We start from the raw sequence: 24,287 nt of genomic DNA on the forward strand, positions 1-24,287 counted from the left end.
TGAAGGCACACGTGTCTGTGACCGCGGATTGATGTTTATTGTCGTCACTTGCCCAGCCTTTGCTGTAACAATCACCACAGACAAGGGGGCTCGAAACAAGAGAAGTCACTTCTTTCACAGCCCTGGAGGCCAGAGGTCCAAAACCAAGATGACAGCAGCGCTGCGCTCCCTCCAGGGGCTCCAGGGGAGGTTCTTCCTCCTCTGCCTCTGCTTTTGGCCTGCAGTCCTCGGTGCTCCTCGGCCAGGCCACATCGCTCCAGCCTCCGCATCACTCCAGCCTCTGCCTCCACCTTCCCGTGACCACCTCTGTGCTGCCTCCGGGTGTCGACCTTCCTCTGCTTTTCTCACATAAGAACACAGTTGTTGGTTTAGGACCCTCCCTCAATCCAGGAAGATCTCAACTCAAGACCCTTAACTAACTACACCTGCAAAGACCTAATTTCCAAATGTGTTCACTTTTCACAGACGCCGGGGGTTAGGAATTGAACGCATCTTTTTGGATATGTTAAAACCCAATCTTTGCCGGGCGCGGTGGCTCAAGCCTGTAATCCCAGCACTTTGGGAGGCCGAGACGGGCAGATCACGAGGTCAGGAGATCGAGACCATCCTGGCTAACACGGTGAAACCCCGTCTCTACTAAAAAAAATGCAAAAAACTGGCCAGGCAAGGTGGCGGGCGCCTGTAGTTCCAGCTACTCGGGAGGCTGAGGCAGGAGAATGGCGGGAACCCGGGAGGCGGAGCTTGCAGTGAGCTGAGATCCAGCCACTGCACCCCAGCCTGGGCGACAGAGCGAGACTCCGTCTCAAAAAAAAATAAAAATAAAACCCAATCTTTTTGGGTGGGTTCAACTGACCACACCAGACAACTCTGTAAGGGCCAGACTGGGCCTAGTTTGTTCCTTCCTAAATGCCCAGCACCCAGGAGTTCATCCCTTGACCCTCAGTGGGTATTCAGGACGTAACAGCTGGATCGATTCACTGATGTACACGGCAGCTTGACACTGGCTCCGGTTACTTCTGAACTTGGGGCCGAGACTGAAACCCAGTCCCAGCTGATCAAGGAAGAACTAAAGCTGTCACCAGACGGGGCCACCAACCCAGCTGGGATCCCGAGAGCTATGAGTAAAGCCATCTGGTCTACCTCAATAACACTGGTGTTCAGAGTTAAAAATGTCCACGTCTATCCGCCCCACGTGTGGGGAGAGGCCCACAGAGCCACCCAGAGCCCCTCAGGCCCATACGTCTGGGCCAGCTCAGGCCTGGCTTCCTGTGCCGCCGAGTTGACGTTGCCTCCAGGATCAGGTGCTGCTGCCAAGGGAGCTTGTTAAAGTGACTGACAGATCCTAAATGCCAACTGTCATTGCTGGCACCTGCTGCCCGCTGGACCAGGGAAAGTGCAGCCTTCCCCGCGGGTCTGTCATGGCACCCGCTGGGAGAAAGGGAACCCAGGCCACTGCTAAAAGCCACAGGGTGTGTGGCCACCTGTGGTCTTGCAAGGCAGCCACCAGGAGCATCTTCAGGCCTGCCAGCGGGGAGAGACCTCTGGGGCCTGCTGCGTGGCTGTCCCTGGGTCCCCACAACCCTCCTCTCTTGCTTCAAGGTGCTAAGTGTTCCAAGTATATTCCATAAGCTCTCTTGCAGCATACAGTGGGACCGTGGGCAAGCACACACAGGCAGACCTTTGATGCTCTCTCCTCCAGTGGGACCGTGGGCAAGCACACACAGGCAGACCTTTGATGCTCTCTCCTCCACGTGGCTCCCAGGAGGGCATCAACATGGAGGTAATTGTGTCTCTGGGAAGCCAATGTGACTCCCATAGCAATATCTCTGGCATTCTCCATGGCAGCATGGCCAGGGCCCATCTTTGTGTGAACTAGGAAAAGGTGCTTGCCCCTTCCTTAAGACGTTTTTCTTCCCTCTGTGCCGAAATTATCATTGATACGTGTGCTGTGGTGGCCATGATGGCAATGGTTTCCTCCATAGTTGTACAGTGCACAACCTGCACAACTTGTGCTTGGCGGGGCTGGTTGTCCACCCCTTCGCCTTCCACAGCTCCTGCTGCAGGCAGATGTTGGCAAAAGAGGGTACATTTGGGGAGTGTCAAAGTGCCCTTCTACCTAGCTCAGAACACTTTTGGAGAGTGCACCGCTGAATTACATTTTTTGTTCAGTCAATAAGCACAGGTCGATGTGTTGCATGGAGAGACTCAGAGGATCGGGGCATGGCATTTGCTTACAAGGAGCCCACAGTGCCTACTTCAGGCACGTGGTCAGTGAGCGGGTTAGGGGGTGAGACAGGCTTGGAGAAGGCTATTCCAGCGGCAGCGTGGGGAACGTGCAGGTGCCTCAGCCGTTTCCCGTGAAACTGGATTGCGGTGCGTCTCAGCTGCATGTGGAGAGTGGGTCTGCTGGCGCAGGGGCAGGGCAGGCTGGCAGGGGCCAAGGTCAGGGCAGACTCTGGTTCACAGGGGCTTCAGCGCAGTTCTGGGGCAGCACACGGAACTCAATGCCACAACTTCTAGACCCAGCCGCAGCTGTCATCCTGGGACAGGTTTTAGATTCATGAACCAGCAGGAGCTTGAGGGTGTCTTGTCTCCAGAAAGGCCCCTTCCTCAGGCCTGCGTGTGAGATCCCCCTGTCTGATTGCGTGGGGATGGGGGTACTGCCAGGTTCCACCTTTCAGACACAGCGACTGCAGCTCCTTTCAAGGAATGACTCTTCTAGAGTGTCCCATTGCTTTTCATGAATTCCTCAAAACACTGAAAGTTTCTAAGGGCCTGGGGCTGCCTTTTCTCTTTCCTCTCTGACTTCCTGGGCCAAGCCAGGTGCATGCAGTAGGTCCTCTGCAGCACTGAGTTTGCCCTCTGGGTTTAACTAGGAATCCAGGGATTGTTCTGGTGCCTTTTTACTCGAAACCCTGCAGTCATCCTTTGCCCACCTCCCACCCAACATCTGTTTCTCCCTGCTCTGCTCCTGACTTGAGTTCATACCCATTTTGCATCCCCTCTGGGCACACATGGGGCACCTGGCCTATGCAGGGTGCTGTGGGCATTTGGGGTGGTCTGCAGGATGAGGTCACTGTCCCCACTGACTCTGTAGAAAATGTCCCCTCCCCACCAAGAGACAAGCTCAGAGGGGACATTTTCTTCAGGGTCACCGAGCTCAACACGATGGATAGGGATGCTAAGAAGAGCAGCTTCCGCTGGTTACAGAGAGCCCCCTGCTCATGGGGCATTCACTGGGCACTGCCTCACTGGCTCCTCCTAAACCTTACAAGCCAGATGTTTCTCCCCCACTTTGCAGGTCAGGAAATTGAGGCTGTAAGTAGTCAAGGTGGTCAATGTCTGGGTTAAAATTGAAACCCATGTCTGTCTGCGAGTGAAAGTGAGATGGGGTCATAGTGGGTGGGAAGTGGGGCTGTTCAGATCCCGAAACAATGCAAGAAAGAGAAGTTAGAAACAGTCCTTCTTAATGTCAGAGACTAAGCAGTTTGGTGTTTTACTGAGTAAACAGGACAGGGCCATTACAGTCTTGGGGCAAGATCTTTTCTCAGTTACAAGTGTGGGCTAGAAAATTATCAGAGGGAGCAGGGTGTGGTGGCTCACGTCTATAATCCCAGCACTTTGGGAGGCCGAGGAGGGAGCATCCCTTGAGATCAGGAGCTTGAGACCATCCTGGGCAACACAGTGAGACCCTGTCTCTACAAAAAAATTAAAAATTAGCCGGGCATGAGGGTGTGTGCCTGTAGTCCCAGCTACTTGGGAGGCTGAGGTAGGAGGATCGCTTACAGCCTGGAGTTCAAACTTACAGTGAGCTGTGGTGGCACCACTGCACTCCAGCCTGAGTGGCAGAGCAAAACCTCGTCTCTAACTTTAAAAAAGGAAGTTCTCGGGTGCATCAGGAATTACCGAAAAGGTTTGAGCCTTGGATGTTGAGATCGGAGGGGTCCCTGCAGGAGGAAGGGAGTCTGGGGGAGGAGAGGGTGGCGTGTGCAGACCGGGATCCCACACGTAACTGTTGGAGTTATGAACACGTGCTGCCTGCTGGGGCTGGTTCTGAGGCATGGAGGGACGACTCACGGCCTCCCACTCAGGACCCATCAGGCGCATCTTGCTGTTCTCATTTTGCAGAGCAGGCTCTGGGGCCTGGCAGGTCAGTGACCTCAGGGTCAAAGCAAAGCTGGGATTTGAACCACACTGTGTGTGATGCCAAAGCGGGTGCCTCCACCCGCCGCACTGGAATGCCCCTGCCCTTCTCTAGTCTGTAGGAGACAGCTAGCAAGTGTCTGGGCAGCCCCCCTGGCCCTGAGAAGTTCCCCGTGGCAGAGTATGCTGGCAGGAAGTGGTCTGGATCATCCTGGAGATGCAAGGTTTGGTGGTGTTGGGCACTGCAGGAGGGAGTTGCCCAGCAGTGCAAGTGAGCGCCTGGAGCGCATGACAGGTTCCCCTTGGAGCTGGGTGGAGGTGGACTTGATCGGCCCATGTGTCCCCAGGGAAGAGTGCAGGGCACTGAGATCCAGACCCCAGGGTTCGGCGGCATCCTTCCAGGGTTTCAGGGAGGCTGTCACCCTCGGCAGCTCCTCTTGCAGAGAGCAGGTGCACAGGAGGGTTGAGCAGAGGCTCTTGGTTTTGGCAGCCGGGGCCTTAGAGAACCTTCCATGAAGGAGACACACAGGCTGGTCACACAGCTTGCGCCTGCCCGGCCGTGAGTGAGCTGGGCCGGGCCGGACTGACTCCCCTTTCAGAAGTTCAGAGGGGAAACAGGTGGTGACCAGAAGGTGTTTCCCATGAGAGGCACAAGTCTGTGTTCTGGTTGTTGGGGGGCCATGGAGACAGGTCGAGGGGCCTGGTAGGGGGTCTGCTCATCAGTGCCTCATGGGCCCCTAAATCCATGGCAAGAGAGCCCCAGTTCTCCCCACATCAGCCTCCTCAGGGCTGCGGGGTCCTGGCCGACTACCAGGCCTGCTGGAGGTTAATGACAGCCGTTACAGGGACAGCTCCCTGAGGCCTCCTATGACACCACACCAGCATGGCATGGCCTCATCTGACCCCATGGTGATCCCAAGAGGCCTGTCGGTTTGTTCTTACCCTTTCTTGCTGTGTAGGGAAACTGAGGTTTAGAGAGCCCCATCGTTTCCTAAAGGCCACAACAGCCGCGTGACCTCACCCCCAGACTCCCGGGGTCCTGGACCTCTGACCATGTGTCAGCCCTTGTCTGGTGGCCCTGAGCAGGGCGAGTGGGCTTCCGGGGCTGACGGTTGTGACTGAGTCCCCGAGTGGAGCTCCCTGCACTTAGCGGGCTGTCTTTGGGGAGGGGACAGGGGAAGGAAGGTCCAGGGCCAGAACCCCTGTCCCAACTGCTGAGACAGGAGTGACCAGCCACCTGGATTGTCCTGGTCTTCGGCTGTGAAGGTATCACCCATGCTCGGCTATTCCTGGAAGACAGGGTCACCCCAGCATGCCTCCATGCATGACCCTCTGATGCTGTCAGGGATGGGTGTGTGGAGTGGTGACAAGAGCACGTGTTCCCCAGCTGGGTCGTCCGACCTCTGTGAGCCTCACCAGCCTCATCTGTAAAATGGCAGGATTGAGGGGCCGCTGCCCATCCCTTGTCCAGGATGCCAAGGCCTGTCATCCACGTTTGCCCCATCCCTCCTCCTTCCCGGGGCCCCCCAATCCGGGGCGGCTGTGCTGTCACCAGCTGGCTGCACCTGAGGCCCTGTGCTTCCTGGAAACTGTGAACCTGGTGCTGGTGCCAGGCAGAGCTGACCCGTATTCCTCTGGGACCAAGAGTCCGTCGGCACGTGGCTCTGTTTGAGATTTGTGTCCCCAGGACTCCTGCTGTGTGACGGGGGCCTGCTGGGTTCTTCAGGGCCCATCTGCAGCTTTTTCCGTCCGGGCCCCTGGCCTGGTGTCCTTTCTCCTCACTCCTGAGGCTCACACACAGCCCCGTAAGACCCTGCAGAGGCCTCCCTCCACGCTGCCTCCCTCCCTTCCCTGCTCCCCTCCGCAGAGGCCTTCCCAGCTCCCCACTAACTTCCGGGCAGCAGCAGCATCCTAGCGGGGTGCCGGCAGGCCTTCATCTCACTCCCCTGCTGCCCCCGCAGGCCACCCAGAAGGTGGGGGTGGAGGACAGTTCAGCTGCAGCCTGGAGGCTCACTGAGCAGTTCACGTCCCACACACTCTGGGTGCCTCAGGGGCTGGATGGTCATGTGGCGAGTGCCAGCAGGAAAAGCGAGAGGACGCTGTGGCAGCTGGCGCAAAGTTGGAGCTTTTTTGGTTTCTTTCCTTAAAAAAAAAAAAAGAAAGGCCATGGCAAGAGGCAAGCAGTGTGGCTTCAGCTTGTCCTCTCAAAGGGGCAGCCCATACCCCCTCCAGTTCTCCAGCAATGAGTTCATCATCCCCACAGGGGGCCAGTGTCCTCAGGGCCTTTGAGACGGAAATGTCCTGAGTCCTCTGCCAGGGAGCCCCTCCCCCACCGGCCACGGGGCAGGGGTGATGCTGGAGGGGGGGATGCAGAGAGAGCCCCAGCCCCTCCCCCTCCGCTCCCAGCCCAGCCTGCGGATGCTCTGCGCGGGATGACGCCCAGGCAGCCGCCGGGCGGGCGGGCGGGCGGGCGCGCTGTGGGCTCGTCAGATGATTGTGGGGGCTCCTGCCTGCCGCACACCGCCGGCGACGGGACGGGAGAGGGAGGGGGCGCTGGATGCGACGCGCAGGTCCCTGCGTCTCTGGTGCCTGCTGCCGGCTCGGCTCGTGCGGGGAGCAGATAGGATTTGATTTTTTTTTTAACCCCCTTCAAGGAAAAGCAAAACAAAACTGCTGCCTCATTTCTCCCCTGGCTGATTTTCCCGGGCTTCCCTGGAAGATGCGTGTGGCCGGGACAAGCCGGAGGAGCTCATTCCCGACGCCGCCGCCGCTGCTGAGGCCGCCGCTGCCGCCGCCGTTCGGGCCACTTACTTTCTTTGCCCTGGGCGGCGTCCTGGCCAGCCCCCCTTGAGCCTCCAGCTCAGCCATCCCTCCGGCAGCCACCCCACCATGTATGACTCCTTCCTCCGGCTGGCTCCGGCTCTGCCTGCCCCCACCCTGCAAGTCTCATTGTGCCACGCTCGCCTATCCCGGTAGCCACCCCCCTCTTCCTTCGCTCCTCCTGCACCCTCGCTGCCTCCTTTCCTCCATGCTGCCTGGATCTGGCGAGCTGGGGTGATTAATTGGCTATGATGATGAACGTCCCCGGCGGAGGAGCGGCCGCGGTGATGATGACGGGCTACAATAATGGTCGCTGTCCCCGGAATTCTCTCTACAGTGACTGCATTATTGAGGAGAAGACGGTGGTCCTGCAGAAAAAAGACAATGAGGGCTTTGGATTCGTGCTTCGAGGGGCCAAAGGTAAGAGCCGCCGCTCCGAGCCTGAATGTCTTCCCATGTTTGTGTGTGTGTGTGTTTGTACGCCTGCATGAAAAAACGTTCCTGGCTCAGGAATAAGCATTAAATAAGCATTTTTCCTGGGGGCACTTGGTTGCTAGACAACCATGTTCTTTCACATTGCGCCTTACTCAGAAAACGTCAGGGCTTCCTTGAGGAATGTTTTTAATTTTCTGGAGACAACGTTGTTCTGAACGGGTTCTCTCTCCCCCTTGCCCCGTCCTACCTTTTGTTTTTAAATGATGGGGTGGTTAAAATTTTGTGTTCTGCTTGAGCCAGACTGTGGCTGCCCTCAGAGCTCCGGCTCTCAAATCCCCAGGATTGCCCAGGCCTGAGTTTCAGGCACCTAGAAACTGCCCCATTCTGGGAGTGGGCTTTGGCTCCAAGGGCAGTGGGCATTTGTGTGCTTGCTTCTAAGGTGACTTTGCAAAGAAAATGTGACAAGATGGTCCCCTCTGCCGTGGACTGAACCGGCAGCACACACGTTACGTGGCCCATCGTGGGAGGCTCAGGGATGCCGTCCATGGCGGTACACCCGCCAGCCACCCTGCACGCACAGCTTCCCCTCCAAAAGAAAACAAAATGGCATCGCCTCCCCGTGAAAGGGGACATCCGCCCACCGCATGTGTGGTTCGGCCATGTGGAAGTTTCGTCTCAGAGCTTATGCGCTGTGCCAGGGGTCCTGCACCTGTGCTGCAGGAGGCCTCCTCCCCGGCTGGCGTGCCCACCTGCCTCAGACTCAGGCAGCTCTGTAGCAAGCTGTCCAGAGAGAGAAAGAGCAGTTGCAGCTGTCTCTGTGAGAGCGTCCACGCCTGTCTGTGCGATTTGCTCTCCCCTCCCCCTGCTGGAATCTTCGTCTCCACACCCACCCACCCCCAGCCACTCATGCCTCCCTAGGAAAGTCCGTCTCCTGCCCTGGAGTTGCACCTGGCAGCTGTGTGGGCCCCAGAAGCTGAGCCTCACTGTGCTGGGCAGTGGTGGCTCAGCACCCCCCCCCCCCACCCCACACACACACAGCAGTGCCCAGGGACACTGGTCACACACAGAGTGGTCACAGAGGCCTGGGGTCCCTGTAGACGGGACTCATGAGCAGATTCCAAATCTGTAGCCACCCACTGGGTCAGCGTGATGTTCCGTCCGCATTCCGAGTTGAATTCCCTTGGTTGCGAGTCTACGTAGATGTAAATTTGGCAAGTGGTTTAGTGTGGTGTTTCTGTAGCTCTGTGTGGCAGGGGAGGAACTTTTCCATTTTTAGAACCGAAAATGTTTAGTCACTGATGCTTTTAAAGAAAATGACAGGCGTGTAGACATGTACCACAGAGCACATTATCCCGTGGTTTCAGCAGAGAGGCCAAGAAATATGATGGCGGCACCAAGGGGCAGTTGACTTCATTGCTTGAGTTGCATCGGCCCATGAGTATGAGTCTCAAGCCATTCCTGGGGGAGAGTTGGCCTGGACCAGCCACCTGCGACGGGAGATGTGTGGGCCCACTTCCTCCCGGGGTCCCTTGGGGAGGTCAGGCAGTGTGAATTTGGAAAACATCGCCCAGGCTTGTAACCAGGTGCTGCTTGTCTTCCCAGCTGACACACCCATTGAAGAATTCACACCAACACCGGCGTTCCCAGCCCTGCAGTACCTGGAGTCCGTGGATGAAGGCGGGGTGGCGTGGCAAGCCGGACTAAGGACCGGGGACTTCTTGATTGAGGTAGGGACACAGGTGTCTGTATTTTTCTGCTTGGGGAGAGCGCCGACTCTCGGGGAGGAGGTCGTAGTCCTGGCAGCATGGCCACGAGGCCCAGTCTGGGGGTGCTTGTGGAGTCTGCCATGAACGTTCGTTGTTTGGTCAATTTCTCCCACCGTGGGTGCCCCTGCCAGCGGACCTGGTGTTGGGCTTGTCTTGGAGGCCTTGGCCGTAACCTGTTGGAGGAGGAAAAGTCTGTGGAATTTGGCCATTGGTCTTCAAGTAGAAGATAGAAAGTGGAGGCATGTGGTCACCATGATGTTGGGGACATGTGCAGATATGTGGGTGGCTTAGGTGTGACTCCATAAATAGGTACCAAGAGGAGTCACCATCCATTCTTGTGTCCTACGGTTGAGTCGACAAGCACTCTCGTGTGGCAGTTGCTGGTGTGAGGTGTGTGACATTGGTGGCTAAGAGCTCGTAGATTTGCAGGTTGTGGTAACCACCCTGTCAGTTGGACAATAGCCTTCTAAGACCAAGGAGCCTGGGCAAGAGGGATGGCTGACGTCGATGGTGCAAAAAGGAAACTTAGGAATTCAGATGCTTTGAAAATGAGCGTTTGCTGGTACTGAAAAGGAAAGAGCATTTTCTTCCTTTAGAGAATAGAGGTGTGAGTGCCCCGGCTCTACAAACAGAAAACAGTCCCTAGGGTTGGCACGTCGGTGTGTGCGAGGGGTCAGAGGCCCCAGTACATCTGATCACCTGGCCTTTTTGTGAGTTTAGGTGTTACTTTTAATCTTGTTATGCAAAGGAACGTGTGACTCTTTGGAAATAAGAAGAAAAGAACGTTATAGGTTGATATTTTACAGGCTCAGTAGACTCAAATGGTCCTCGTTGGGAGTGCGCGTTTCTTGGATGCACAGGCTCTTCTGTGTCACCCTGAGCCCTGCCTCGTGTACATCAGAACTCCACATGCAGGTGGAAGGGGTGGGTACGTGGCATCCAGCCAGCCGTGTGGTGGTCCCTGCCATTGGGCCAGATATTCGTTCTGTAAACGAGGATCCCACATCCCAGCCCCTGGTGAGAGGGCTACCTGCGATCATTTCTCCCAGTCAGGCCTAAGCTCCCAAGCTGGCTGATCATGCTATGATTCTGCTAGTGATCTCCTTAGAGATCCTCAGGACTATTAAGGGGTGATGGAAAGTCAGAAGAGAAGAGACTGTTAGAGAGCCAGGTAAGATGGAGCAGGTGCTTAAACTTATTCTGAGTGCCTCCTGTGGATCTCTTTGATTTGCTGGAAGGGATATTTAAATGATTATCAACCAATCAGAACCTGATTTGAATGAGAAATGAACTTATTTGCGTTCTTGTGCGTTGAAACTGTCGGATGCACCACCAGAATGATGGAAACCGGAGCCCGCCGTGGCTTCGGGGGTTAATTTGATTTGTAACCTTCATGAAAATGCAGAGGGCCTGGGTTGAATCATCCTCTGTAGGATGCAGTTGGGATGTGAGTCCCCTTCCTGCGTGTGTGTGTGTGTGTGTGTGTGTGTGTGTTGGGGGGGGGCGTGGCCTTGGGCCTAGCAGCAAGGCTGAAGTCTATAGGTGGTGTAAGAGTGTGTGCATGTGTGACAGGCAGGATGGGGGGTTGTTGAAATAGGTCGCTCTTGGTTCTTGATTTTCAATAATAAAAGAGGGCTGCAGATGCAAGAGCACCCCCCGTTGTTCAGCTCATTGGGCTGTTTCCTGGATAAACTCATCAATAGAAGAAACGTGGCCTGCTGAGGCACGTGTGTGGGCCCCACACTTGGCCGGTGAGCAGAGCCACACTGGGTTAGAAGATGTTGCTGTCTGTGGCTGCAGCGCTCACCTGGGTGGGGCCGAGAAGGTGCACCTGTCCTGTCGGTTTGAAGCCTTTGTGGAAATTTGGAGCTTTGAGAGTTTCCACACTTCTGTTTCTAAGCACCTCCTTTGACATTGCTTTTAACCTCCGATATGCAAATATATTTGCCATTTGGGGGCAGGTTTTATATTCTGGGTAACCTCTGACTTCCAGTATTCTAGGAATGGCTGGTCCTGAGATGCATTAGGGCTGTGCCTGCATTATGATATCACAGATGACCCAAGGAGCACTGGGCCCTCCACAGCCCTGCAAGGCTGCTCTACACCAGTCTTACACTAATGAGGGTGCAGGGCACAGGCAGCTGGACCCTTGCACGATCCTGGCTCCTCCCAGTTCATGTCCACAGCTACCTCTGGGGACTCAGAAATTCTCCTCCAGGGGCTTAAGACTGAGAATTCCATTGAGTTGTGTTCCTAGCGACTGGATTTTGCCACTGGAATATTAAAATCGTGTATAGCCTAATAGGTGCGTGTTTGTTCCAACAGACTATGTTTCTCTATTTTCGGTGAAGAGCTTTGACCTTGGAGGGATGGTATGAAACAGCATCACATGTCTCACGTGAATTTTCTTTTTGGTGAGCAGCCAGCCCTAGAGTCGGTGGGGTTTCTGAGCTCTCGGTGAGGTGCAAGGTCTCCACGTGAAAAGCTGCCTGAAATGCAGACACTCTGTCTTCCTTACCCCAAGCAGCCCTTGGCAAGCCTTCCTTTCTCTCTGCTATTTGAAAGAACCTCGAAAGTGTGACAGATTTTTATTTTCTCTTTAAAACTGCATGCTGCGGTTTGAACTTTTGGATGAAGGGGCACCCTTTGAAGTGAATGTTGGCTTTCAACGTCTTTGGCGTCTCCAGAACTTCATTTTCCCTCATTAACTTTGTGAGAATGCCCTGACGTGGCCCTCCAGCTCTTGGCCTTGGCGCCTGTCATGGTTTCCTGCTGTGCGTGACTTTCTTGGGTACTTACCTTGTAGAATTTATTTCTCTCCTACCTAAGCTTTGGGGAAGAGTTTGTTCTTTTGCTGTTGTTTTTGTTTCTGGTTGACCACTCCCTGACCCTACCAACCACAATCAAAGGCTTTGAGCTGTCGCCAAATCGGGAGTCTCATCAGACAGACAGATGTTATCACACAAGCTGTGTTGTAATAAAAGGTTCACCTCAGAGGTGGACGTGCAGGATAAGCGGATGTCCCGTGGATAGGGACATTTGATCACAGTGGCTCCGTGGATGGTGTGATTTGCCATTTCGGATCAGCTGGTGTGCCGGAATCCCCGAGATAGCCAGTGACACTGAGCCATTCCAGATGGTGAAATGTCAACCAGCCCAGCAGAGAAGGAGCCAGAGAGATTTTAGAGGCCGTGGGAGGGGCAGGGCAGCGGGAAGTTGAATGCCCCTGCGGAGATCGCCCTTGGGACCTGCAGGGGGAGGCCGAGGCCAAGGCTTGCAGAGGGGTGGATGCTGGAGCAGTGACAGCCCCTGAGAGAAGCAGGGCAGGTGTTTCTCTCCATGCAGGTCAGAGGTGACGATGGGGCCTCCACCAGCCGGGAATGACAGAGGCCCACATCCCTCTGGTGACAACAGGAAACCCAGTCCAAACTGATTTTCATAATGATTGGAGCTTGTCAGGAAGCCGAGACCAGAGAGTTTTGAGGGAGAGTCAGCCTGCTGTAAGAGTTTGCTGAAGACTTTGCTGTCTCTTTGAGATGACCCTGATTAGGTCCCTTCACTCCCACAACATGGGGCTGGAGAGGTCAGAGGCTGCTTCTGAAGTTCATGATACGTCCTAAGCCTGTAGGTGGCTCCTGGAGGACGGTAGTGCATCAAGTGTTTAAGGAGATGTGGAGGTGAGGACACCACTTTGATGTCTTGCAGGGCTCACCGTAGGTCTCACCCAGTGAAACCTGGCTGGGCATCCCAGTCACCTGAGGTTGATAGAAATCTGGTCTCCAGCCCACACGCCCTGAATCAGAACTATGAGGCAAGAGCTGGGGCATCCGTGAAGGCTGCAGTGGTGATGCTGGGGGTCCCAACAGACAGGAGAGGCGGTGACCCACTGGCCCGGCCCAAGTTGACATGCCAGCCTCTTGACGTGGCCTGCCAACTAAAGTCTCCTCGACCTAAACACAAGCAGGTGCTGCGCTAATCTCCTTAAGACTAGGACTGTCTTCCACAAACCCCTTCTTTGACAACCTAAATTTTGTTTCTTGAGTGACTTTTGTGATCTAAAATATCCTGTATCTGAGACATCCTTACGATTCAACTCAACAGCAGGCAGGTAGAGGGCAAACAACATTTGCAACAAATGTCCCAAGAAGCCCGTGTCCTTGTTTATAGCAGCTGAGGTGGATCTCCAAGCGCTAGAAGCCCTGCAGTGCCCCATCCAACCCTCAGAGTCATCCGTATAGCATGTGTGTTCCTCCCCCATTTTACAGATGGGGAAACTGAGGTACACAGGTGAAGTAACTGGCCAGTGGCCGTGTAGCTGGTGAGTGGAGAAGGTGGAATTCCAGCTCAGGCTGTCTGACCTGTAATGTCGTGGCTCAAAGATGCATGAACAACACTTTGATGAGCTTTATGTATAAATTGGCAAACGGTAAGAAGGAAAGCAGTGAGGTGCCCGTTTTGTTTTCAGATTAGCAAATACTTCTTTGTGACTGTACTCGTTGCTGGTGACAGCACTCACATGTTGCTGGGGAAAAGACTAAGTTGCCATAGATGTTTTCAAAATCGATGTGGCAGTAGGTAACAAGAGCCATAAAGCTAAACCAGGAATTTTACATCTAGGAATCCATGCTAAGGGAATAATCTTAAAAAACAGGCAGAAATCAGCCAGGCATGGTGGCTCACGCCTGTAATCCCAGCACTTTGGGAGGCCAAGGCGGGTGGATCACCTGAGGTCAGGAGTTCGAGACCATCCTGGCCAACATGATGAGACCCCCGTCTCTACTAAAAATACAAAAAATTAGCTCGACGTGGTGGCGGGCGCCTGTAGTCCCAGCTACTCAGGAGGCTGAGGCAGGAGAATCATTTGAACCTGGGAGGCGGATGTTGCATTGAGCTGAGATCACGGCCACTGCACTCCAGCCTGGGTGACAAAGCAAGACTCGGTCTCAAAATAATAATAATAATAATAAATAATAAAAAAATAAAAACAGGTAGCAATTACAGTGTGGCAAAAACAAGGAGTTGAGGCGGGGAGGGAGCGGGGCTAATAGGAGAATGTTTCAGTGACAGTGACTTCTGTTGTGAATTCATAAGAAAGCATTAAAAATGATGTTTACAAGGAGTTCTTAATACCAACCGAGAAAGGTTACATTCTACTTAGTGAGAAAGGCAGAATCAAAATGCTCAGCACAATACCGTCTAAGACCGTCTTTCCCCAGTGTAGGCACAGAAGAAAACAAAAAGGACAGGAAACATTAACCCCTAGGTGGTGAGGTTGTGTTATTTTCTCTTTCTTTCAGATGTTTCTCTCAGATGTCCTGGAATCGAAGTATTCCTATTTTGAAAAGTATCCATCTCATACATAGGAAAGCATGTCTTAGAGAAAGTTGTCTCACATAGGAGACAAATGTCAGCCCCCTTGGCACAGGTGGTGCTGTTTGCTGTCAGAGGGAAAAGGCTTCCTGGGCATTAATTACTTTCCCGGGGCCATTCCTCACCCGCCTGCTGCAGGGCTCTGACGACGCCTATGGTTTTTGTGATTGTTTTCTTGGCCCTGAAGTGGCCAATTTCATTTTTGCGTTAATTTCTCTAAATAGGTTTTCCCTTGCAGTTAAAGCAGGCAGCAGTATCCTTCATCCTTGAAAAGTGGTGCTCGAGTTTGCTAATTACTTTTTCCTCGTATTAAATACTTGCGCGAGAGAGGGTGTGGATCTGCTTTATACTCGTGGTTTGTATTTAAGTCAGGATGCTAAGAGGGATGTCCTGGTGTTTTCCTCAGAGACCCTGGGAAGGTCTTGTAAGGCCGGGTGTGGCAGCTCATGCCTGTAATCCCAGCAATTTGGGAGGCCAAGGCGGGCACATCACTTGAGGTCAGGAGTTTGAGGCCAGCATGGCCAACATGGGGAAACCCTGCCTCTACTAAAAATACAAAAATTAGCTGGGTGTGGTGGCGTGTGCCTGTTAATCCCAGCTACTTGGAAGGTGGAGGCAGGAGAATCACTTGAATCCGGGAGGTGGAGGTTGTAGTGAGCCGAGATCGCGCCACTGAACTCCAGCCTGGGCAACAGAGCAAGACTCCGTCTTGAAAAAAAAAAAAAAAATGTTTCTTAGGCTGGTATTTTAAAATGGGACTTGAGAAATGTGAGATGGCCTCTAGCATGTTTGACTTTTCAACCAAGCAGGCGTGAGGAACAGTTGTTAGAGCTCGCTACTCAAGGGTCAACCCCCCTCCCCCAGCTTCAGACTTAAGTATTACTTGGAGGAAAGAAAATGAAGTCCAGATTCAGCACGATCAGTCATTACTCTTGCTGGGTCCCGGTATTCCTGTTGAGGAAATGTGTGGTTGTGACAGTAGAATCACCTGAGACGAACTGAGCTCTCAACACTGGACTGCTGGTCAGAGGCGTGGAGCACAGGGCTGGCATTCAATCAACTTTCTTTTTTAGAGACAGGATCTTGCTCTGTTGCCCAGGCTGGAGTGCAATGGCACAATCACAGCTCACTGCAGCCTTGAACTCCTGGGTTCAAAAGATCCTCCCACCTCAGCCTTCCAAGTAGTTTACACTACAGGCACGCACCACCGTACCTAGCTAACTTGTGTACTTTTTTATAGAGCCAGAGTCTTGCTTTGTTGCCTGGGCTGGTCTCAAACTCCTGGCCTCAAATGATCCTCCTACCTGAGCCTCCCAAAGCACTGGAACTAAAGATACATCACCTCACCTGGCCTCAGTCAGTACTTGTCATGGATCATCATCTTGTCCTTCATCATCATTAATGATGCCCGACTCAGAAGAGGAAACCAGTGGCTATTAGTTGAACAAACAGGGATAATAATATTATCATAATGACTGATGTTTGTTACCACTATTATGTGAAGCATGTAGCAGTCACAGAGCATACCCAGCATGTGCCAAGTCCATCAGACACTTCCAGCCAAGAGTACATGAGCCATGGTTTCCTTATGCCTCTGTTGTGGGGACCATTGCGAATACAGGTACCTGCCCCACCCCACCCGCCAGCCTCCGAAGTCCTTGGCAGGCACATCTCCTCCTTTGGCTCAAACTCCTGCTCCCAGAGCACTCACTACCCTGTACAATTCTGTGTTGGCGTGGGTCCGGCTTTTAGATCACCTTGGAATTCCTATTCCTGATACCCACTTTGCCCTCTAGCAGCAAATCCCAGGGCCAAGGCCAGAGCCCTTTTGTGGTTTGCCTGGTGCCAGCATCCCTTGGGTCTAGTGGTTCAGCCACCTCACACAGCTCACATTTCTCTAGCTCGCCTCTTGGGATATTGTGAGAGACTTTGTCCTGTTAATGGCCCTGATGACCAATTTGGAAACTCTCTCCACCCCACCCCCAGAAGTTCTTCCGCTCTTATTTAAATGGTTTTAAATGGCTACTTAATAACCAAGTTAAAGACCAAAGACCAGCTGATGGTAGCAGGAACCCAGAGTGACTGCTGAATTCTTGAGCAGGGTCACGTTGGTGCTTTGGTCATCAAGGCCAATATTTCTTTGCATTCACACCAAAGACAAACAGGGTCTGTCCTGCATCACTCTGAGTGTGGGGTATTTCTGTCCTGACAGATCAGTGGCTTCTCACCGTGTCATCAGGATCCATTGACCAAGGGCAATAGCACTGGGGGCCTTTACCCTCTAAGGCTAATAGCACTGGGGGTCTTCATTCTCTGAGGCTAACAGCACTGGGGTCTGCTCTCTGAGGCTTAACGCACTGTGGTCTTTCTTCTCCCAGGCAGAGGCCACTGCTCCGTGGGGAGTGCTGGATGGTGGGGAGGTTGGATCCCTTTTCTGCGCGTGGCCTTCTGGGCCTGGGGAGGTCGTTCTCTTTGTCCTCCATATTGACTGGGAACAGGTGGTCCGGGCTGAGGAGCAGCCCAGGAATCTTGCTGAGAAGGTGGATGCGGGCAGCTCGGCAACTTGCAAATCTGAAATCTTGGCTCATTCATTTTGGGGTTCTAATTTGAAGCATCAGTGATTTCAATTTCAGGCTATAAAAAGATTCAGAATCACTTCAGGGGACCGTGGCTGCTGTGCTCAGATGCCGTGGGACTGGCAGATGGCAGCACACGGGGTTGGAGAGAGGCGGAGAGGAGCCGTGGTCAAGGGCACAGGCTGTGCCGTATGATCTGGGTTTGAATCCAGGCTCTGCCTCTTCTTAACTGTGTGAACTTGGGCAGGTTGCTCATTTCTTGGCCTCAGTTTCTCAAACTGTAAGTAAAAGTGTGTGTGAAGCATGTAGCGGTTTCTGGCATCATGAGTTCTCAACAAATGGTGGCAATTGTAAAAATTACTCTGAAACTTCACTCATTCATCTCTGAAGCATACATTCTGCCTCTCAGGTGCTGGGCTGGAAGAAAGACATGAATCAGACACAGTTCCTTGGGGAACACACAGTCTAGAAGGGGTAGGCAAAAAGCGGAGTGTGGCGGAGGCCCCAAAGTAAATCAGGAAAAGGGCTTCATGAAAGATGGTGTGGGCTCCAGGCTTTGATGGGTTAGTGGGGTTAGTGAGGTTTCTGCAGGCAGAACTGAGAAAGATCTTGAGCAAAAGCTTAGGGGGTCAGGAATGTTCAAGGTGGATTTGGGGAGTGATCAGATGCAATAAAGCTGGGGGTGAACAACTGGTCTAATGGGGGCCTGGGATGTTAGTTAAGTAGGTACAAATGTGTGTGACTGGACCGCTGCACAGAGCGAGAGCATTGCTGGATCTCTCCAGGGTGCTGAACCCCTGTGGGGCATGGTCTCTCTCCAGGGTGCTGAACCACTCCAGGGCGCTGGCCCTCTGCAGGGTGCTGAACTAGAGAGCTGGGAGGATAGGGATGCAGCCTTCCTCAGGAGTCTGGAGGAAACCCTCAGCATGTCCCCTCCCTCCGTCCCTGCACCATTCATTTCTGTCCCCTGCATCCTTGGAGTTTCTGGGCATAGAGGCTCATTACTTAGTGACAGTTTCATCTACTTGGTAGAGAAATCTCTTCCACAAGGAGGGGCCAAGGAGCCAATGTGGTCGAGCATCTGCCATGTCCTGCCTTGTCCATCTGCGTCTACTTTGAGCCCCCCTTCCCTCACCACTGTGGTTTCAGCTCATATCATGCCTTCTCAGAGAGGACCCTCTTGGCACCCTCAGGTTTCCCTGACTCTTACACTCACACCGTGTGCTTCCGTGACCATAGGAATCATACATTTCCTGTGTTAGGTGACTGACTTACTATCCACCTCCCTCATGGAACATTCCCTGTGGGCCAGAGAGTTTGCTGACCAGGTCTCTGCTACATCTCCAGCATGCAACACAGTGCCAGGTGTATAACAGAGGCCCCAGCGCATGTGTTCAGTGATGGGCACTCCTGGGAAGTAGTTTTACACTCATCTTGCAGGTAATGAAACTGAGCCTCAGAGAGATTAAGAAGCCTGCCCAGGGCCCTCCAGGGAGGTCTGAATCTAAGCTGACTCCAAAGCTTGTTTCTTTTGTACTGTGTCTACCTCATGATCCAGGTAAGTCCCAGATCATTGGGATATAACCTTATAGCCATCTTTTTTTGTGTGTGGATGCTGTACACCCAGCCCCAGGCTACATGGAGCGAAGGCAGCAGGAGGCATAGTGGGCTGACATCCCTATGTTGGAAGCTGCTGGCACCAGGTCCTCTGATGCACCCATTGGTGCCTCTGGGTCCTCTCCACCTGCCCCTTCCTCCCTCCCATACACCCACTGCCCGCTTCCCAGTGTGCTCAGCACGCTCTTGTTAGCATTGATTTGTCTTCGCCTTTGGTGCCCTTTTGTGGGGAGTTTCATGATACAAGTGGCTAGGTTGGCAAATGAACTGGAGGAAGGCCCCGTGCTAAGTGTCCCATAGGGTCTTTTAATTGATAGAGTTTGTCAGCCCTGGGAATTAGGGTGTGTGCGTGCCCACAAGCAGAGTGGGATGAGAAGGGGAGGCAGAGCTGATGCCGTGGAGCCCTGAGAATGGTGGCCCCACTGTGGTCTCACGAAATCAACCACCCACCAGCAAGTTATCTACTTCCCTCTCCCCAGGATCTTCAGACGGGTCCCATGGAGCAGACTTTTCCATGCTTCTCCTTTGTATTCGGTCTCCGTGGCAGGACCCAGGGGGTCCTGGAGATAAACAGGGGCCGTCCTGGGCATGTGCACCTCCATCAGCACCCTCAGGGCTGGGGCTGCAGAGGGAGGAGTGGGTTATATGGCTGAGAAGGGGAGATGGCACGTGTGCCAGGCCAGTGAGGAGAAGGACGTCGCCATTGGGCGCTCTCCCTGGTCTGCAGTATGTGCCACACTCCTTCTGGCCCCAGACACTTGCCCACAATTTCATCTCCTCCACCTGCTCTACCAGGGCACCTCCTGCATCTGCCTCAGATGTCTGCTCCCTGAAAGTTGCCTGTGGTGTCCACTCATAACCCCTTGCTATAGTCACTTCCTGCACATACCCCGTCGGATAAGGGACCGCCTAGAGCCGAGCACATGGCAGGCACCCAATAAATATTCCTTAAGGAAAGGAAGACACCACCCAGGAGAGCACAGCCAGGATAGAACTTCTGTCTTGGAGAAGGGGATCCTTCCTCCCAAACCCCTTCCCCATCCCCATCAGTGCCGGAACTTGAAAAGCTGGTGGAGGTGGAGGGGTGGACTCATTTCTATCAGAGAGAGTGTGAGAAGCCAGCCCTTCCCTGGAAGGTGCCAGCCTTCTCTCCCCAGGCCCACTCAAATCCTGAGAGGTTTACAGGCGGAATGTGTACCCCTCCTCCTAGGAAATTTTGAGTAAACTCTACCCCCATATCTGCCTGGTGGCCAGCTTTTACATTAGTGTTATGTCACTGTGTTTCGAGTAAATCATGTCAGACACAAATAAAATTGGTAATACAGAGAAGCCAAAGGAAAAACCAGGGATGCTGCCACCAGGAGACAGTGTCCACAAAACAAGGTTTATCTTTGTGGAATTTTATTTCTTTATATGTGTCTGTTAGTAATACATTTTGTCATGTGTTTATACACTTTTTTTTTTTCGCTTGAGTATGTCTTTTTTGTTGTTGTGGTAAAATACACAGACCATAACATTTACCATCGAACCCATTGGCACTCACTCTCCATCTCCCTCCCAGCCCCAGGCAAACACTCATCCCCTCTCCGTCTTGGGTCTGCCTGTTCTGAATATTTTCCGTCCATGGAATCACGCTCTAGGCAAACTTTTTTCTGGCTTCTTTCAGCATCGTGTGCTTTAGGTTCACCCATGTGGTAGCGTGTGTCTGTACTACCTTCCTTTTGTGGGTGAATGACGTTCCACCACATGGTTAGACCACAATTAGTTTATCCATTCACCAGTTCAGGGACACTTGGGCTGTTTCCAACTTCTGGTTATTGTGAAGAATGTCGACGTGAATGTTTTTGTACCAGCTTTCATTTTCAGTTCTTTGGGGTACATACCTAGGAGTGGAATTGCTGGGTCATGCGGTAATTCTGTGTTTCTTGAAACTGCTGATGCACACCCCAGAGTCCCCATCCCGGGTGGGACGGGTGGGTGTTCAGTGAGTGCTGAGTTCACATGCCCGGCCAGAGGGACCGCAGAGGGGAGGGGGTCCTTCCTGCTTCCGTTAAGATAGAACTCAGACCCAACAAAAGCTTAACTGATGGGCAGCATGATACAGACTGCAAATAAAACTCAGAACAGACGTGGCAGTGACTGTGTAAAACGCCCACGCTGCTTGAGCACCTACTGTGTGCCAGCACCGTTTTTGAGAGTTCACACACATGAACTCACTTTGTGTTCAGTTTAACTCGGTTACTCTTTTTTTTTTTTTTTTTCTTGAGACGGAGTCTCGCTCTGTCACCCGGGCTGGAGTGCAGTGGTCGGATCTCAGCTCACTGCAAGCTCCGCCTCCCGGGTTTACACCATTCTCCTGCCTCAGCCTCCCGAGTAACTGGGACTACAGGCATCCGCCGCCTCGCCTGGCTAGTTTTTTTGTACTTTTTAGTAGAGACGGGGTTTCACCGTGTTAGCCAGGATGGTCTCGATCTCCTGACCTCGTGATCCGCTCGTCTCGGCCTCCCAAAGTGCTGGGGTTACAGGCTTGAGCCACCGTGCCCGGCCAACTCGGTTACTTTTATCAGCTCCTTTGCCTGCATGAAGAGGCCACAGCACAGAGTGGGGACTCACGTACCCGCAGACACACGGCGAGTGGCAGAGCCAGGCTGTTCTTCGAAGATCAACGTATTGCTTCCTACCCTCCCTCTCCAGCCACCCTCCTGTGCCACCTGTCAGGGAGGAGGAGTCTTGCCCAATTTGATGTCTTCTGTGATGCAGATTCTAGAGGAAAGAGGAAAACAAAGAAACAGAGGGAGCTTAGACAGAAAGCTCAGAGGAATAAAAGTTATGACGGGCAAGCCTTGAAGGAAAACTGGGGGCTTACTTCCACATACAGATTATAAAAGGTGGGGCTACCAAAATATATTGCTTTGTGCTTTAAGTTAGGTTTATTTTGGCTGGGCACGGTAGCTCATGCCTGTAATCTCAGCACTTTGGGAGGCCAAGGCAGGCGGATCACCTGAGGTCAGGAGTTCAAGACCAGCCTGGCCAACATGGTGAAACCCCATCTCTACTAAAAAATACAAAAATTAGCTGGGCGTGGTGGCGGACACCTGTAATCCCAGCTACTCGGGAGGCTGAGGCAGGGAGAATCACTTGAACCCAGGAAGTGGAGGTTGCAGTGAGCCGAGATTGTGCCACTGCACTCCAGTCTGGGCGACAGAGCAAGACTCCGTCTCAAGAATGAATGAATGAATGAATGAATAAAGAAATAAATAAAAAGATTCCATTTAATAACTGGAGAAGTACTATTAAAGATCAGAAACCCTGTTTCATATCTATTTGGCATCCGGACTGTAATTCTTTGAAAACCATTCCAACAAGGACTGGAGCACGTGGGGTGAGGGTATCTGTCTGGGTTACACACATCTGCAAACTTACTTTGAGCAGCTGCTGGGTAGACTCAGGCCTGGAGCCTAGTGGTTAGTGAAACAGATTTGAATCCTGTGTGGTCCTTCTTCCCAAAGAGTGCAGAGTTCACGTCCCATGTTTCTCCTTAGCCCCATGCATGCATGCCTAAGCAGAGGCATCCTGCAAAGTGGTTGCTGTACCCATATTGTCAAACTGAAGGAAGGAGGAAAAACATGAGCTGAGAAACAAGAGGGGTGGGAGGGCGGTCCTTGGAGATCCTGTGTATTGGGAGAGGCAAGCCGTGACTACTGTGCACCATGAACTTGGAGAGTAGAGAGCCTGCTTGGGCACTTTGCCTTGGGAAGCCCTAAATGCTGCACTTGGGACACAAGCTTCATTACCTTTGACCACCCTGGAGGGCTCAGGCGCGTCTGACACAGCCTGATGGATGAGCCTTTCTAGCTGGGAAGGGAAATGATCTTTCCAGCCTGAGGCGCACAGTCATTTATTCTGAATGGCCTGGGTTTGAGGGGACACAAGAGCACAGGAGATCAGAATGCTGCCCTCGCAGCCATGGGCTACCAGCATGTGAGTTCTGGGGGTCCACACAGCTCTGGGAACAATAACAAGGACTATTTCAATAATGATCTCTGCTACTTCTTAAGCACTTACTGTATGCCAGGGTCCCCTTCCACGCTCAGTAGTCTGAGGAGGGAGGTGGCATTAGTGTCATTTTGCACATGGAGCAGCTGAGGTTTGGTGAACCTAGGATGACCCAAGTCACAGGAGATAGCGAGGGAGTGACGGGGCAGGATTCAAACCCAAGTCCAGCTCTGGCTCCAGAGTTCTTGGACACTGTGTGTGACTCCTGCTGCAGCAAGGCAGGGTGTCAGAGGGCTCTCGGGGGTCCTGGCCATCCTGATGCTGGACTCAAAGCCCAGGTCACTCTGCCTTGCCCCAGCTCCCCAGCCTGATCCCGGACTGAGGCAAAACTGGGAGGTGTCGGCCACTGAACTTGAGGGGACTCGGCCCCAAGGACCCATGGCAGGCAATGCGGCCTCTAATTCGTGGCATATGCATCATTACCTTGTTGTAAATATAGCAGCTGAACCTCTGCAGCACCCATGTGGGGTCAGCAGTGATTGGTTTTAATTCCTGTATTGGGCCCAGCCTCATCTGTTCCAGGAAGACATTTTTTGTTGTCAGTTAATTTTCCCAGAGTGTTTTTTGATGAGCCTTCTGATTCCAGTGGACTGATTCGTTGTTCAGGTTTTTTGTTGTTGTTCCTGGAGAACAGGCTGTGTGCCCAGCAGCCCCATGGCCAGCCCTATCCCCAGCCTGTAGCGCCTCTAGACAGCCCCCGCCTCAGCCCAGCAACACCGGGATTTTGGCATTGAGCAGGACGAAGCTTGTGTGTAACTTGTCTGCCTCTTCAAAGCATTCTTGACGTGTTTTTTATTTTTGTTTTCGTTTTTGTTTGGAGACAGAATCTCACTCTGTTGCTCAGGCTGGAGTGTAGTGGCACAATCTCAGCCCACTGCAATCTCTGCCTCCCAGGTTCAAGCAATTCTTCTGCCTCAGCCTCCTAAGATAGCTGGGATTACAGGTGTGCGCCACCACGCCCAGCTAATTTTTGTATTTTTAGTAAAGACTGGATTTCACCATGTTGGCCAGGCTGGTCTCGAACTCCTGAACTCGGTGATCTGCCCACTTCAGCCTCCCAAAGTGCTGGCATTACAGGCATGAGCTACTGTGCCCAGCCTTTGATGAGATCTTTTGATGAATTTCCTGCTTGTTCATAGTCCCTGCCAGGCTGGGGTCACCTTTCCCCACGTGTTTGTCTGAGGCACAGGTGTCAGTCTTGGCAAAAGGCATGGGCTATTGTTCGCTGAATGCATAAAGGAAGGAATCAATTAAATGAGCACAGCAAATCGGGACTCAGTGACTCTGTGGGGTTTGGCAGGCAGGTCTGGAGATGGATTTCAGTGCTGTCCTCACCCCTGGCTTTGCTGAGATCTGCACTGTCTCTGGGAATGCATGTTGGAAAGGCGTGTTCTTCCAATATCAGCCTCCCTCTTGTATTTGCAGCAGGCAGGAGCTGCTCTGCAGGAGGGCTGCTGGTCCTGCCCTGGGACGGGGCCCCTCTCGGTTCCTGTCACTGCCTCCA

At 53.0% G+C, this 24,287-nt stretch overlaps 1 protein-coding gene across 1 annotated transcript in view; it reads left to right on the top strand.

Annotated features, from left to right (window-relative positions):
- Window positions 1-24,287, top strand: part of SHANK2 (SH3 and multiple ankyrin repeat domains 2) — a 646,969-nt gene that overhangs the window by 445,161 nt on the left and 177,521 nt on the right. Inside the window, exons 15-16 of the mRNA XM_023186421.2 lie at window positions 7,301-7,383; window positions 9,001-9,125. Coding sequence (XP_023042189.2) covers window positions 7,301-7,383; window positions 9,001-9,125 — 208 coding nt within the window. The remainder of the gene's footprint in view (window positions 1-7,300; window positions 7,384-9,000; window positions 9,126-24,287) is intronic.

This window comes from Piliocolobus tephrosceles, chromosome 13 (genome assembly GCF_002776525.5).
Source record: "Piliocolobus tephrosceles isolate RC106 chromosome 13, ASM277652v3, whole genome shotgun sequence".
In the NCBI taxonomy this organism is placed as follows: Eukaryota; Metazoa; Chordata; class Mammalia; order Primates; family Cercopithecidae; genus Piliocolobus; species Piliocolobus tephrosceles.